Source organism: Penicillium cataractarum, assembly GCF_028827025.1.
Source record: "Penicillium cataractarum strain IBT 29864 chromosome Unknown utg000002l, whole genome shotgun sequence".
In the NCBI taxonomy this organism is placed as follows: domain Eukaryota; kingdom Fungi; phylum Ascomycota; class Eurotiomycetes; order Eurotiales; family Aspergillaceae; genus Penicillium; species Penicillium cataractarum.
In genome coordinates, this window is record NW_026622738.1 from 1,629,631 (window position 1) to 1,641,253 (window position 11,623).

The window sequence follows — 11,623 nt, forward strand, 5'->3', positions numbered from 1 at the left end:
ACTGCATATGAGATATACCAGGCTTTTCTTCATGGTTTGCGGAGTTATGGCAAGATTTTGTCGAACCTGGCATTTTCAGTTACATAGAATATCAGCAAAATTTTCATCCTCGAAGCAGTAGTTCTACACGAGAAGGCTATATAGGAGCCTACCTCGGAACCGGGCGTAGCTACTATGGATTAACATAGCTACGTATAGGCTATAGTCTAAGACCTTTATTTTTATGTTACGATAATTAATGTGTATGCGGCGTATAAGAAACGGTCACCCACGTACTAGTGGAGTATCTAGAATTTGGAAGGGATATTCGGAGGAAGCTACGGAGCGATGTGGGAGACGCGTTTCGTAGCGTCTCAAGTCTGCTAGGAGGCTCAACCGAAGGTGAGAGAGGTAAACCTACCAGACACCGTCTTGTGAGCCAAGACGATCATGGCCGTGCTAGACTCAGGTATTCGCTGAGGCGTCGTGACGGTTTTAGAGTCGCGCGCCATCCGAGGGCAGCCTAACAGTGGGAACGGCAATTAGGCCACGGTAGGCCTTGACGACCTCAGGCTCTACCTAAGTTTGCTGTCAAAGTGGAATACCCTGTATGTACGTACGCGGATAAGGTATATATAGTTGTTGTAGCCTGCATATCGCTTTTCATTGTGAGGGGTCAGGGTAAATGACATCCATCCATCCATCCATCCTGTATGCAGCATGCGAATCTCGTATATATCATGAGAATAACCTTAACGGCTCCAAGATCTTGCTCGAGAGGTCTAGGTATGAGTAAAGTAGCTCCTGGGGCGAGTGGTTGCATTCCTAGATTGGGTTCAGTCCTCAAGATCATCTCATCTGCTTGTGCTTTCATTGGCGGGTTACAGAGAATGCGCTTCATGTCAATGCATGGAAACTTGCCTGCCCACATTCGATGTTGTTCCTACACCCAGCTCCGGCATTTAAGCAGGATATGCCGTACCGTCTACAGATACCAGTAGCTGGTTGGTAGCGCGATGGACAGTCCCTACTTATAGTCGGATGAAGCCTTCTTCAAATTGGCTAGGAACATACGGTAGTTCTGGTAATCTTCTGCGCGCCCATTATGGTCACAAGCGACAAGATACTCCTAGTCAATATCCACTCCTGTGAAGCCAATATTGCTTATGAAGTTGATCAAAGACTTAGAGGAAACATTTTGCTTCGAAACATCTGCATAAAGTCTCAAATTATATCCTTAAACTCTCCTAGAATGAACATCTTCGTGCTAAACCGATAGCCCTCACACTCACTCCAAATTTCTGCTCCCAGACCCTCTCCTCCTTTTGCACCCGAACCAAAAACACCGCTGGCATCAAACCCCCTCCATAGACTATCATCACATTCTCAAATTCATTTGGCAGAGCGGGTGACAGCCAACAACTAACTAGCCCTTCCGCTCAGAAAAAGAGCATGAGACACCTTCACACGTATACAGTCCTCGGCAGTAGTGCCGCAGGAGGAGTTTCGAAGTCTTAAGCCATCAATGGCCACGTGTTGATCCTCTCACGACCTCCGCTTTTCTAAGATACTGGATCCATGTTATAGCATGAACTCAGAACATTCACAATATCATCTTGCTCCACTTCATAGATCAGATCATTGTCAGAAACCACCCATGCACTCTGGAAAACCGGTCCGCCAGCATCATTGACATCGAGACAGCTCAGCTCAGAGTTCATGTTCATGATATAGTCCCCATAGACATCAGCAACCCAATCATCCCAGCTATTGATGGATAAATCAGTATGAATTTCAACGAGGGTGTACAGATCTGATCGCCCGTTACAGTCAAGGGAAGGATAACCGAGGGCAATTCTCGGAGGCAAAACTTACGAGGTTTGATCATCTTCGACCCAGTAGATGCTAGCAATAAGGTTATTCTCCTTTGCGAAGCCTGTCATCAGGTAGACATCGTCCGTTGTAACTCTCTTTTCAAGGCTCGGGCTGGCAGATTTGACGTTGGTGGTCGTCTGTTCAAGGCGAAGGGCCCGCACGGAGCCACTCTGCCAGAATGATGCTTTATGGGCGACATTACGTGCGGTGACATTGGCAAAGTGCGTCCACTGAGTTTGCGGAGTGTTTTCTTTCAGCATGCAGTAAACGTCACAGCTTTCTGTGCCGAGATAGTCCTCATGGAGTTGCCAGAAAGCCTTTCCAGTGCTTCCGTATGAGGATTGAACAACGTTCCGTTTCAAAGCTTCTCCAACGTATTTGCTTCCAGAGAGCTTCAGTAAACTAAAGATCGTGACAATCCCAGCAGCTGCCAGTGATACTATACAGGCTGCACTAGCTGTGGCAACAGCAGCGACAACACACGTTGCCCCTGCCAAAGTGTACGATGATATGACATAAAAAAATGACGTTGCGTCGCTATTTTGGTCTATCTGCCGGAGCAAGTTGAGATAGTATAGGATAGCAATCGATATAGGCGAATGGGATCAAGGATCGGATCAAACGGAACCAATCCTGGATGCAAACGTTGATTAATTGAAAAAAAGAACGAATGTCGCGGGGCAGGTTGAAATACCCTATAGATAGCTAAGGTACATGGTGTTACGATATCCGTAATGCTAAGGATACCAAAATACAATACAAAACTAGGGAAAGTGGGTCACTCCCTGTCTACAGGGTAAGTTACCGCTCCGTGTCTCGACACTTTCTTACTATAGTCAGTAGCTATCAAGGTAAGCCCTAGCCACACTTATCCCTCATTCTGAATTTCAACAACTTGCATATTCGAGTTCCAATTATCGGCTCATAAAAATAGGCACTACCTAGACGCTACTTACGCTCAAGTTGATGGTAAAGGCATACTATTAAACCCAGTGGGGGCCACCCATGTTGCGGCGGACCAGCTTGAGCGCCGTGTCTGCCGCGTAGAAGAGATAATTGAGCTCTGCGTGGACAGAGAAGCGGTCCATTGGACCCACCTACCTTTACCTGTTAGGATTCCATCACCTCTTCATTGCCGTCCAGCGTGATGATGGCCGCTCCAACATAGTCTTCGCGTCCGGACGCGTGCGAGTAGACAAGAACATCGGACGTGTCCCTTGTGGAATCCGCCCTTTTCTCTCTCTCTTTTTCTCAGTTATGTTCAAGCTCGATTTCCGCGAAAGCGTTCGTTTATCACGGTGGCGGTGGGCGAGGGTCGATTGTTTCTAGTTCGTTGAGCCTATTGCCGTCCATGGTCTTCTATTTCTTCGACAGAACCTTTACATGGAGATTGAGAGAAACAGACAGAGGAATGTGAGCCGAGGTAGTTGAATGAAATAGTGAGGCCGCAAAATTCTGTGACTATTTGCATTCACCGTTCCCATCCCGGCCTTCCTAAAATAGGCGAGGGCGCCTTGTCGCGCTGTCGAGTCGGGGTTCGCATGGTGCTTTTAGGCGCACCAGAATAATCGCAGAGAATGGCGGCGATGAAGGGTGGTCAGACTCTTGTCGTGTGTAACGTGCGGTTTGGCTGGCTTCATAGCACACGCAGAGACTTGTCAGGACCAGAAAGCCAGCCCGTAGCCGGAGCTATGATAGCATATATGGGAAATGAATGATGCTACTTTGCATTGGGTATGCATTCAGCGCAGTATTGTGCTAGGGGATCGCCTCTTACCAAGTTGCAATTACCCAGTTTGGAAATGGGAAAGTTGTCTTGTCTTCTTATTCCTCCCCTCTTTTAATGAAAGAGAAAGTGTTGAATCAAAACAATGCTCCAATGGCCAATGCCACATGGGTGGGCCACAAGGTGTAAGTAATGTACACTTGCGCCGGCGTATACGGCTTTGTCAAAAGCAGGTAGGCCAAGGAGATATTTCCTGCAACAAGCCCAAAGATGAATGATTTGTTTCTCTTATGAATTGAAAATTCAGCGAGGTTTTGGCCCCATGCTGCCAGTCCCACACCCCAAATGGAGAATAAAACGAAAGAACCAAGACCGTGTAACATCGCCGAGTCAAGTTTCTCCGCAGGCGACGCCGGCGGATTCAGAGGCGGCCTGAGCAAGATATGAGTAAGAAGAGCAACGAGGCACATAATGCCAAGACTGATAATGGCATAGCTGCGGGCCTCGATTTGTTTGGAGGAAAGTGCTGCCTTTCTTGCTTCTTTCATCTTGGATGGATGAAGCGATAGGTAGACCACCAGGTTGGAGCAGTACGCGAGAGAAAAACCAAATTTTTGTTGAAATACTTAGGAAGGAAGGTCCGTGATTTTGGACTCCAGAATAGTGACCTCTAAATTACTTACAGTAACGCCCCAAAAGTCTGTGACCTTCCTAGTTGACCGCCCGGATCCACCGCCTTCCTAATATCTCCTGCATACGCACGTACCTTAAGGTTCTGTCCTGGTCGGGATAGCAGAGCTGACTCATCCACGGTTTTTCTTGGTGTCTTAACTAATCCTTAGGCCAAAATATCATTAAGTGCTTAGATAATCACCTAAAATCCCGCGGCGAAAGAAAAAGAATCTCGCCGACCTCGACTATCATCATCACCCTCCATCGCTTCCCTCCTGACGCTTGCTGTCCGCGCAACAAAGAAAACGCTCTTACCGCAACCTCCAACCTACCCAACACTCAAAATGTCTCGCGAAGCTTACCAGGTTCCCTCCATGGGCGGCCAGAACGCCTTTGCCGAGGGCGGCAGCGGTATGGCTGTCGACAGCCCCGCGGTCGTCTACATTTGCGGTCACTGCGCGTCGCGCGTGTCTCTCCGTCGCAGTGAGCACATTCGCTGCAAGGAGTGCGGCCACCGTGTGCTGTACAAGGAGCGGACTAAGCGGTGAGTCCCCGATCAGCCTTCTTCTGGCGCATCCTCTTTATCTCAGAGTACTTGGACTGACTCGATATCTTTTTTTCATCAATAGCATGGTCCAGTTCGAGGCCCGTTAAATATGCGCCGAACCGGCAGGATAATCGTTGTGGACTTTGCGAGGTCCAGACGTTGTGGAGTTTGAAGGAAACGGGGGCCCGCGTTATTCTATGATTCCTCTTTTTTTTACTCGATTTTTTGGCACGATGCATCGAATGGCGCTTTGGAGTTGCAAATACACAACTAGTTTTCATGAAATACATGAGACTTATGGCCCGTGGCTGGATTCGTCTAGTTACGGCGAATAAAATATGATCTGGGGATATTGTCCCAATTGAGCTTTCTTACATTCGTTCCAATTAATTCAGACAGATTCAAGCCGAAACCCTTGTGTGAATCCTGGATCACCTGGACGACAAAATAAATACCGTTCAAACTCGACCTCGAGATTTCCAGAAAGATGATACACATGATAATAAACACAAAAATCATGACATCAACATTCTATCCTTCCAAAGTTGGCTCTTTCCCGCCAAGCTTACTCCAGCTGATTTGTGACTTCAATGAATTGCTCCAGATTCTTGAGAGCCTCGCCACTTTCAATCGCCCAGCGTGCGCGGCGCAATCCCTCCTTCCAGCGGCCACCGCCGGGCCCACGCTCGGTGATGACCTTGCCATCATCGCCAGAACCCATGTTGGAGGTCTCAGCCTCGCAAACACCGGCGGTGACGAGAAGAGCGGCAACGTTCATGAGCACAAACTCTAGAATGGGATCGTCCCGAGGAAGCTCGTTGTGGAGGATGCTCATCAGCTTAGCTGCGTTGTCCTTGGGCATCTTGCGACCATAAACCTCGGTGAGAGGGTGAACGGGGAGACCAAAGTCTGAAGGGTGAAGCTGGAATGTGTCGACCTTGACTAGCGTCTTGGGGTTCTCCTCTTCATCGTCACTCGAGTCGTCCTCGGCACCTTCGGATGGTTTATACGCCGGGTTGGGGTACTCTGAAAGCCTCCAGCAGTTGGTTGGGCCTGCGCAACTGATCTCATCCATATCCTCCTCGCCGCAAACCACCAGTGCCTTCTTGGCACCGGCCTGTTTGAGAGCATCGACAAAGACCGGACCCAGGCTCTGGTATGCCACGCCGACGACTCGTGCCTCGATAGCCCAGTCGATGGGGTTGGCTAGGGGTCCCATCAGGTTGAAGATTGTCCTCAGACCCAGACCACGTCGGACGGGGTTGGCGTACATCATACCGGGGTGGAAGTTGGGCGCAAAGAGGAAGGCATAGTTGGTCTTCTCGTAGACCTTCGCCACGTTGGTCGCGTTGACTGCGGAGATCTTGGGAGGGATGGGCTGGATGGCATTCAAGACGTCGGCGGACCCTGAGAAAGAGGTCTGGGCACGGTTGCCATGCTTGGCTGTCATCAAAAGCGGCGAGGCAATAATGGAGGAGGTAGTGGAGACGTTGAAGGTTGAGTGAGAATCTCCGCCGGTTCCGACGATATCGCACTTTAGTAAAAAAAAGGTTGTTAGTTACACCATAGCATCAGAGATTGATGATCTCTTACCAGGCCACCGTGGTAGTTTCCTTCGCGCCTTCCACGAGCTTTGACAACCTTCTTCAACTCGGGTTTCTCAATCTGGCAAGCTGCCTCTCGCATGCGATGGGAGCATTTGGCAATGACATCAGCCTGTCTGTCCTTCCCCGTGGAGTGTAGTAGGGTAAGGAGGGCCGCGGTCTGAATGTCCGACAATCGATCCTCAAAGATCAGCGCAAATGCAGACGCAATGTCTTCTGCGCTGACTCGAATCTCGGCGGTAGCGGGGTAGGCCAGACGTTGGAGAAGAGGTGAGATGGAGACCACCTCCGGCTTCTCGTACTTTGGAGACGACATCTGAATGAAAACTCAATCGAAATTGAGGACTTCCCCGAGCTTTAAAAGGTCAATGGGAGTTCAAACTTGTCAAAGGAATGGTACAGTCATGAGTCAAACCCCTCATGGCGCTGATCCATGTCCGGCAGAATTATAGACCGCCTGTTATTGCGCTATCCCCATTTTGGAATCAAAAATTATCACCCGTTGGAACTGCCCTTCCGTCCCCCGGAGGTTCTCTCGATCCACTTCAACCTCGAACAATTGGTGTCATTGCACGCCTATCACATATCATCTACCATGCCTCCACGGGTACGCATCACGTCGCTTCGCCGACAGGCCTTGCGATGCCCGCAAGAACTCCGAATCGCGTCTCGGAGCGCCAGCACCGCTGCGGCTTCAGCAACTACACCAGCTGCACCCATCGAGCAATTGACACGCTCAAAAGCTCCAATCTCAAAGACTCCCCCGTCCAGCTTCCCTCGCACCGCAATCCTGAATACCGCCGGTCACAACTCCTGCGGCAATATACCTCCCTCATCCGCACATCTCCTCTGATGGTCATCTTTCAACACAACAACCTGAAGTCCATGGAATGGGCCTCGATCCGACGAGAGCTCACCAAGGCCCTGCAGAAGGTGGACGAGAAGATTGCCTCTGAGGGCCGGACAGCTCCGGAATTGGCTCCTTATATCAAGCTGCAGACTATCCAGACCAGCATCTTCGAGGTCGCGATCCGTATCGTCGAGTACTTCCGGCCCAACGAGGCCGCCCAGGCTGCCGGACAGCCTCCTAGTGCTGTCAACCCCATCACACAAACCTCCGCTGAGTTGCCGGCCACCTCCGGCTCCAAAGACGACCCTGCCTTGACCCACGACCTGTCTCGCGCTGCTCACGCTGCTGTGAAGCACCTGAAGGGCCGCCACGAGCTCGCCGACATTCTCGTTGGTCCCATCGCGATCCTCTCCATCCCTGCCGTCTCTCCCGAACACATGAAGGCCGCTTTGTCGATCTTGACGCCGAAGGAATCTGGATTCGCCGCGCCCACTCGCAAGGGCAACCCCGATTACCACGACCCCGTCGTCCAGACCGGTCTGCAGAAGATCAACCTTCTCGCTGCCCGTGTCGATGGCAAGGTCTTTGATGTCGCTGAGACCAAGTGGGTCGGCAGCATCGAGGGTGGCATGGACGGTCTGCGTGCTCAGCTCATCATGGCCCTCCAGAGCATGGGATCCAGCGTCACCAGCACCTTGGAGGGTGCCGGTAAGAGCTTGTATCTTACTCTGGAGAGCCGGAGAAACGTTTTGGAGGAGGAGCAGAAGCCTGCTGAGGAGAAGAGCGAGTCGTCTTAGGTTGGCTAAAGCCATACCCAATCATTTTTGTATAATAGGTCATACTGTTGGTTTTTGCATCCTAGAGGATCTTAGGTTTTTGCTGTTCTTTTTATCTAGGATGAATGTATACTGCACAGCCAATACATCTTGGTGAAATTGTTTCTTCCCAACCAGGGGACCTGGATATCATTGTGCGAATATCTAACAATAGTAGAGAAGGTGGTGGAATTCTCTGTCAAAGCCACCTCCCCTAGTTCTCTCTCAAGCGCAGCTTAGCGTTCATGCCGACAATGCAGCGCACAAGGTCCCAATCTCCATCCAGACCAACCCAGTCCGTCACTAGGATACCAGTTGAGCAATCCCCGTCCCCATCGGTCTGACGACGACAAATATAATCAACAGTGGCGGGATTCACCTTAGCCGCAATCTTCTCAGGCCAGGTATTAGTCTTCCAGAAGTTACTCGCACTGAGGAAATTGATATAGAAAGGAAACTGGCGAGCCTCCACTGGACCGGGCAGCACACCGAACGGATAGCGGCATTTACTGGCCCGATCAATCTGTTCCTTGACAAACTCGATCTTCTTCTCGATGTTGGTGGTCTCCTGAACCTCGTAGAAGTCCTGAATACAGAGATGGCCACTGGGACAGGTCGCGTTGGGAGTATTATCTGCCCACGCGGCGGCATCAATGCCCCATCCATTGCCGCCATGCTCTCCCTTGAGCTCATCGGGCAGATTGAAACGACGAACGAGAACCACCTTACCCCGGGCCTCGCCCAGAGTTGGGATCTTGGGCCGCACCCACCAGCGGCTGTCGGGGCGAGCGTAGTGGCGGGAAAGAATGTTGGCGAGCTGCTCATCCTTCGCGTTTCCAGGACCCTCGCGCTTGAGGGAGATGATTAGCGTCTCGGAGGGGTTCTGCTCCAGGAATTCGTTGACTTCCCTCATCAAGTCGCGGAAGTACTTGTTGCCGGTTAGCGAGATGGGGAAGACGCTGTGGACGAGGACTAGTTCATCCTTGGCAGGGTCGTCGGGGTACTGTGGCTGAACGCGGATGTCGAAGAAGCGCACGCCGTTCTTCAGCTGCTCCCGTGGGCTGACGGCCTGGCAGCGCACCGAGGGTGGCGCGACGTGGCAGGTGGGCGAGTTGTGGGTGCCAGGGATGGAGAGTGCGGAGAGTAGAGTATCGTCGCGCAGTTCGCCCATCCATGCGTTTAGCTTGGCAGACGAGAAGATGGCCAGGTGCGACTCGGGTGTCACGTAGACGCCCGTGAAGCGGTGCCTGGTGTTCTCGGACTCGGCGTTCATGGTGGCTGACTCTGTAGTTGGGACGGGCGTTTGTATGGAGTGACGCTCGCCATCGACCTCGAAAGTCAGACGCATGCGCTCTTTATCAGAGTGGATGAATGCCTTTCGGTCGGTTCTGTTGGTCGCGAAGGGCTCGACACGGATATCGACATCCTTGTGCTCCTCGAAGGGACGAGTGTCGATATGAATGGCCTTGACAGGCTCCGTCGTGCGAGTAGTGTTGGTGAGCACACGGGTGAAGTTCTTTGCCAGCGTAGCGATGTCATCGCCTCTGCTCTCCCTGGGAGCCTCGAAGCGCTCAATGCGCTTGAGGATGATGGGAGTGCTGGTGTTATTACGGATCGTGAGATGTTCGGCGACCATGGTGGATGGCGAGGGGAGAACTCAATGCTCCTGAATTGATGGAAGCGCGCAAAGTCAATCGGATCCCAATTGAAATTGTGAAGCTCAAAAAGGACGACAGGGCTGCAAGCTGAGCACAAAGGGATGACCCCTCCATCGGCGATCTGCGGGCGATCGCGCGTCGTGGAGCTTCTCTCTTGGCAGTCGAAGCTGATTCGAAGCTCACCTGAATCGCTGACGCCCAGTGTCCAAGTTCCCCATCGTCCCGTGCCAGGCACCAGCCATCTTGATTCGTAGGGCACTGGAGAGTTGTGATTCCATTCTTATCTCTACCGAGTGATGGACATATGCTGTGCAGTGCATGCCGATCTTGAAGGGTGCAGGGCAATTCCACTTTGGAGGGGCTCACTATGTGGAGGCGGGGTATTCCCACTCTGCCGTTATGAGAATGTATACTTCCCAGTAAATCCACTATCCTCGGTCCTGTACTCGATTCTATGCAGTGATAGTCCAAAACTCCCAGGCTAGAGATTTGAGAAAATACTCGGTTGGATCTTCCTCAGCTTCAGCTCTTTTGGAAGATCTTTCTGGTCGTTTTTCGAATTATCTTTCCTGATGGCTCAGAACCACCAACTGTTACTCGAAGAATCTTTCAAGGTGTATCCGAGACTATTATCCACCAATCTCTCCAGGTGGTAGACTTTATTGATTAGAGATATACACTATCTCCTACCTCATATTGAACGATGCGCAGTGCCCCTCCTTTGGCGAAGAGTGCCCAAAGTGTGGGGATCGGAAATCAAAAGCCGCCATCCTCGCAATTCGATTCCAGGCGGCCCATCTTAACTATAAAGGGAGGATAGCCATATGCTCTACAGTCTATTTTCTTCTAAACGTATACAGCCTGAATACCTTGCATACCGCGATGATTACCAACAAGTTGGCTATTGGCAGTCTGTCCTTGGGCCAGCACCCTTCTCATGCTCTGGATCATAAAATTCGGATTGCAGCCCAAGCAGGATTTGCCGGGATCGAGATAGTCTTTTCAGACCTGGAAAGATTCTCTCAACCCAAAGGTCTATCTATTTTCGAAGGCGCAAGCAGAATAAAGGCGATCTGTGATAAAAATGGTCTAAGCATCCTATCGTTGGCCCCCTTCGAGAATTACGAGGGAGACCGCTCGCCATTGATCGATAGGCTACGGAAGGCCACACAATGGGTCGAAGTTGCTAGAATACTACATGCGCCATTCTTGCAAGTTCCTGCTCAATATGGCATTGATGCTATTGGTGACGAAGGCGTCATTATAAGTGAACTACGGCAACTATGTGACCTGGCAAGCTCCAAACAACCACTTGTCTCAATCGCTTATGAACCCATGTCTTGGTCGACCTATTATTCCACATGGGAGTCTTCATTGAAGCTCGTTGAATTAGTCTCACGAGATAACTTCGGCTTGTGTCTTGACACCTTCCATATCATCACGAAGCTATGGGCCGATCCTTTCACGCCATCGGGAACGTATCCCAACGCAGATGATATTTTGCGTGACTCGATGAGTCGATTCGTACGTGATTTCCCACTGGACAAGATCTTCTTCGTCCAATTGTCCGACGGGGAGAGATTCGATCCTCCATTCTCCAAGGAACACCCATGGTATTTGGAAGGCGAAGCTGCTCAATTTACCTGGTCAAAACATGCACGTCCATTCCCGTATGAGACCAAGCTGGGTGCATATATGCCGGTTGCCGAGGTTGCAAGGGCGTGGATTGTCGAGACGGGCTACAAGGGTTGGGTGTCTATGGAGATATTCGATCGTCGTATGCGTGACAGGGATAGCAAAGTGGAACATGCTGCTATGCGAGGCATTGAATCTTGGAAGAAACTGAAGCACGAGCTTGATGCTACGCAGTCCAAGATTTGATAGCACAATTTGACTG

General features: G+C 50.9%; 6 protein-coding genes across 6 annotated transcripts; 3 read left to right on the top strand and 3 right to left on the bottom strand.

The window, feature by feature from the left end:
* Positions 1–1,541: 1,541 nt before the first annotated feature.
* N7496_002667 (uncharacterized protein) lies at positions 1,542–2,114 on the bottom strand (the record flags this gene model as incomplete). The annotated part of the gene is made up of 2 exons (XM_056695598.1): positions 1,542–1,746; positions 1,855–2,114. 2 exons carry the CDS (start codon positions 2,112–2,114, stop codon positions 1,542–1,544), a joined length of 465 nt encoding a protein of 154 aa, XP_056557810.1.
* A 2,482-nt stretch (positions 2,115–4,596) lies between these two features.
* On the top strand, positions 4,597–4,906 carry N7496_002668 (Rpo12/RPC10 RNA polymerase subunit family protein; the record flags this gene model as incomplete). The annotated part of the gene is made up of 2 exons (XM_056695599.1): positions 4,597–4,796; positions 4,882–4,906. The coding sequence occupies 2 exons, from the start codon at positions 4,597–4,599 to the stop codon at positions 4,904–4,906; spliced, it is 225 nt and encodes a 74-aa protein (XP_056557811.1).
* Positions 4,907–5,364: 458 nt separating this feature from the next.
* On the bottom strand, positions 5,365–6,719 carry N7496_002669 (anthranilate phosphoribosyltransferase; the record flags this gene model as incomplete). Its single annotated transcript, XM_056695600.1, has 2 exons — positions 5,365–6,333; positions 6,393–6,719. 2 exons carry the CDS (start codon positions 6,717–6,719, stop codon positions 5,365–5,367), a joined length of 1,296 nt encoding a protein of 431 aa, XP_056557812.1.
* A 104-nt stretch (positions 6,720–6,823) lies between these two features.
* On the top strand, positions 6,824–8,050 carry N7496_002670 (mitochondrial 54S ribosomal protein uL10m; the record flags this gene model as incomplete). The annotated part of the gene is made up of 1 exon (XM_056695601.1): positions 6,824–8,050. One exon carries the CDS (start codon positions 6,824–6,826, stop codon positions 8,048–8,050), a length of 1,227 nt encoding a protein of 408 aa, XP_056557813.1.
* Positions 8,051–8,282: 232 nt separating this feature from the next.
* N7496_002671 (phosphatidylinositol-specific phospholipase C) lies at positions 8,283–9,704 on the bottom strand (the record flags this gene model as incomplete). Its single annotated transcript, XM_056695602.1, has 1 exon — positions 8,283–9,704. The coding sequence occupies one exon, from the start codon at positions 9,702–9,704 to the stop codon at positions 8,283–8,285; it is 1,422 nt and encodes a 473-aa protein (XP_056557814.1).
* A 904-nt stretch (positions 9,705–10,608) lies between these two features.
* N7496_002672 (sugar phosphate isomerase/epimerase family protein) lies at positions 10,609–11,607 on the top strand (the record flags this gene model as incomplete). The annotated part of the gene is made up of 1 exon (XM_056695603.1): positions 10,609–11,607. One exon carries the CDS (start codon positions 10,609–10,611, stop codon positions 11,605–11,607), a length of 999 nt encoding a protein of 332 aa, XP_056557815.1.
* Between the last annotated feature and the right edge of the window lie 16 nt (positions 11,608–11,623).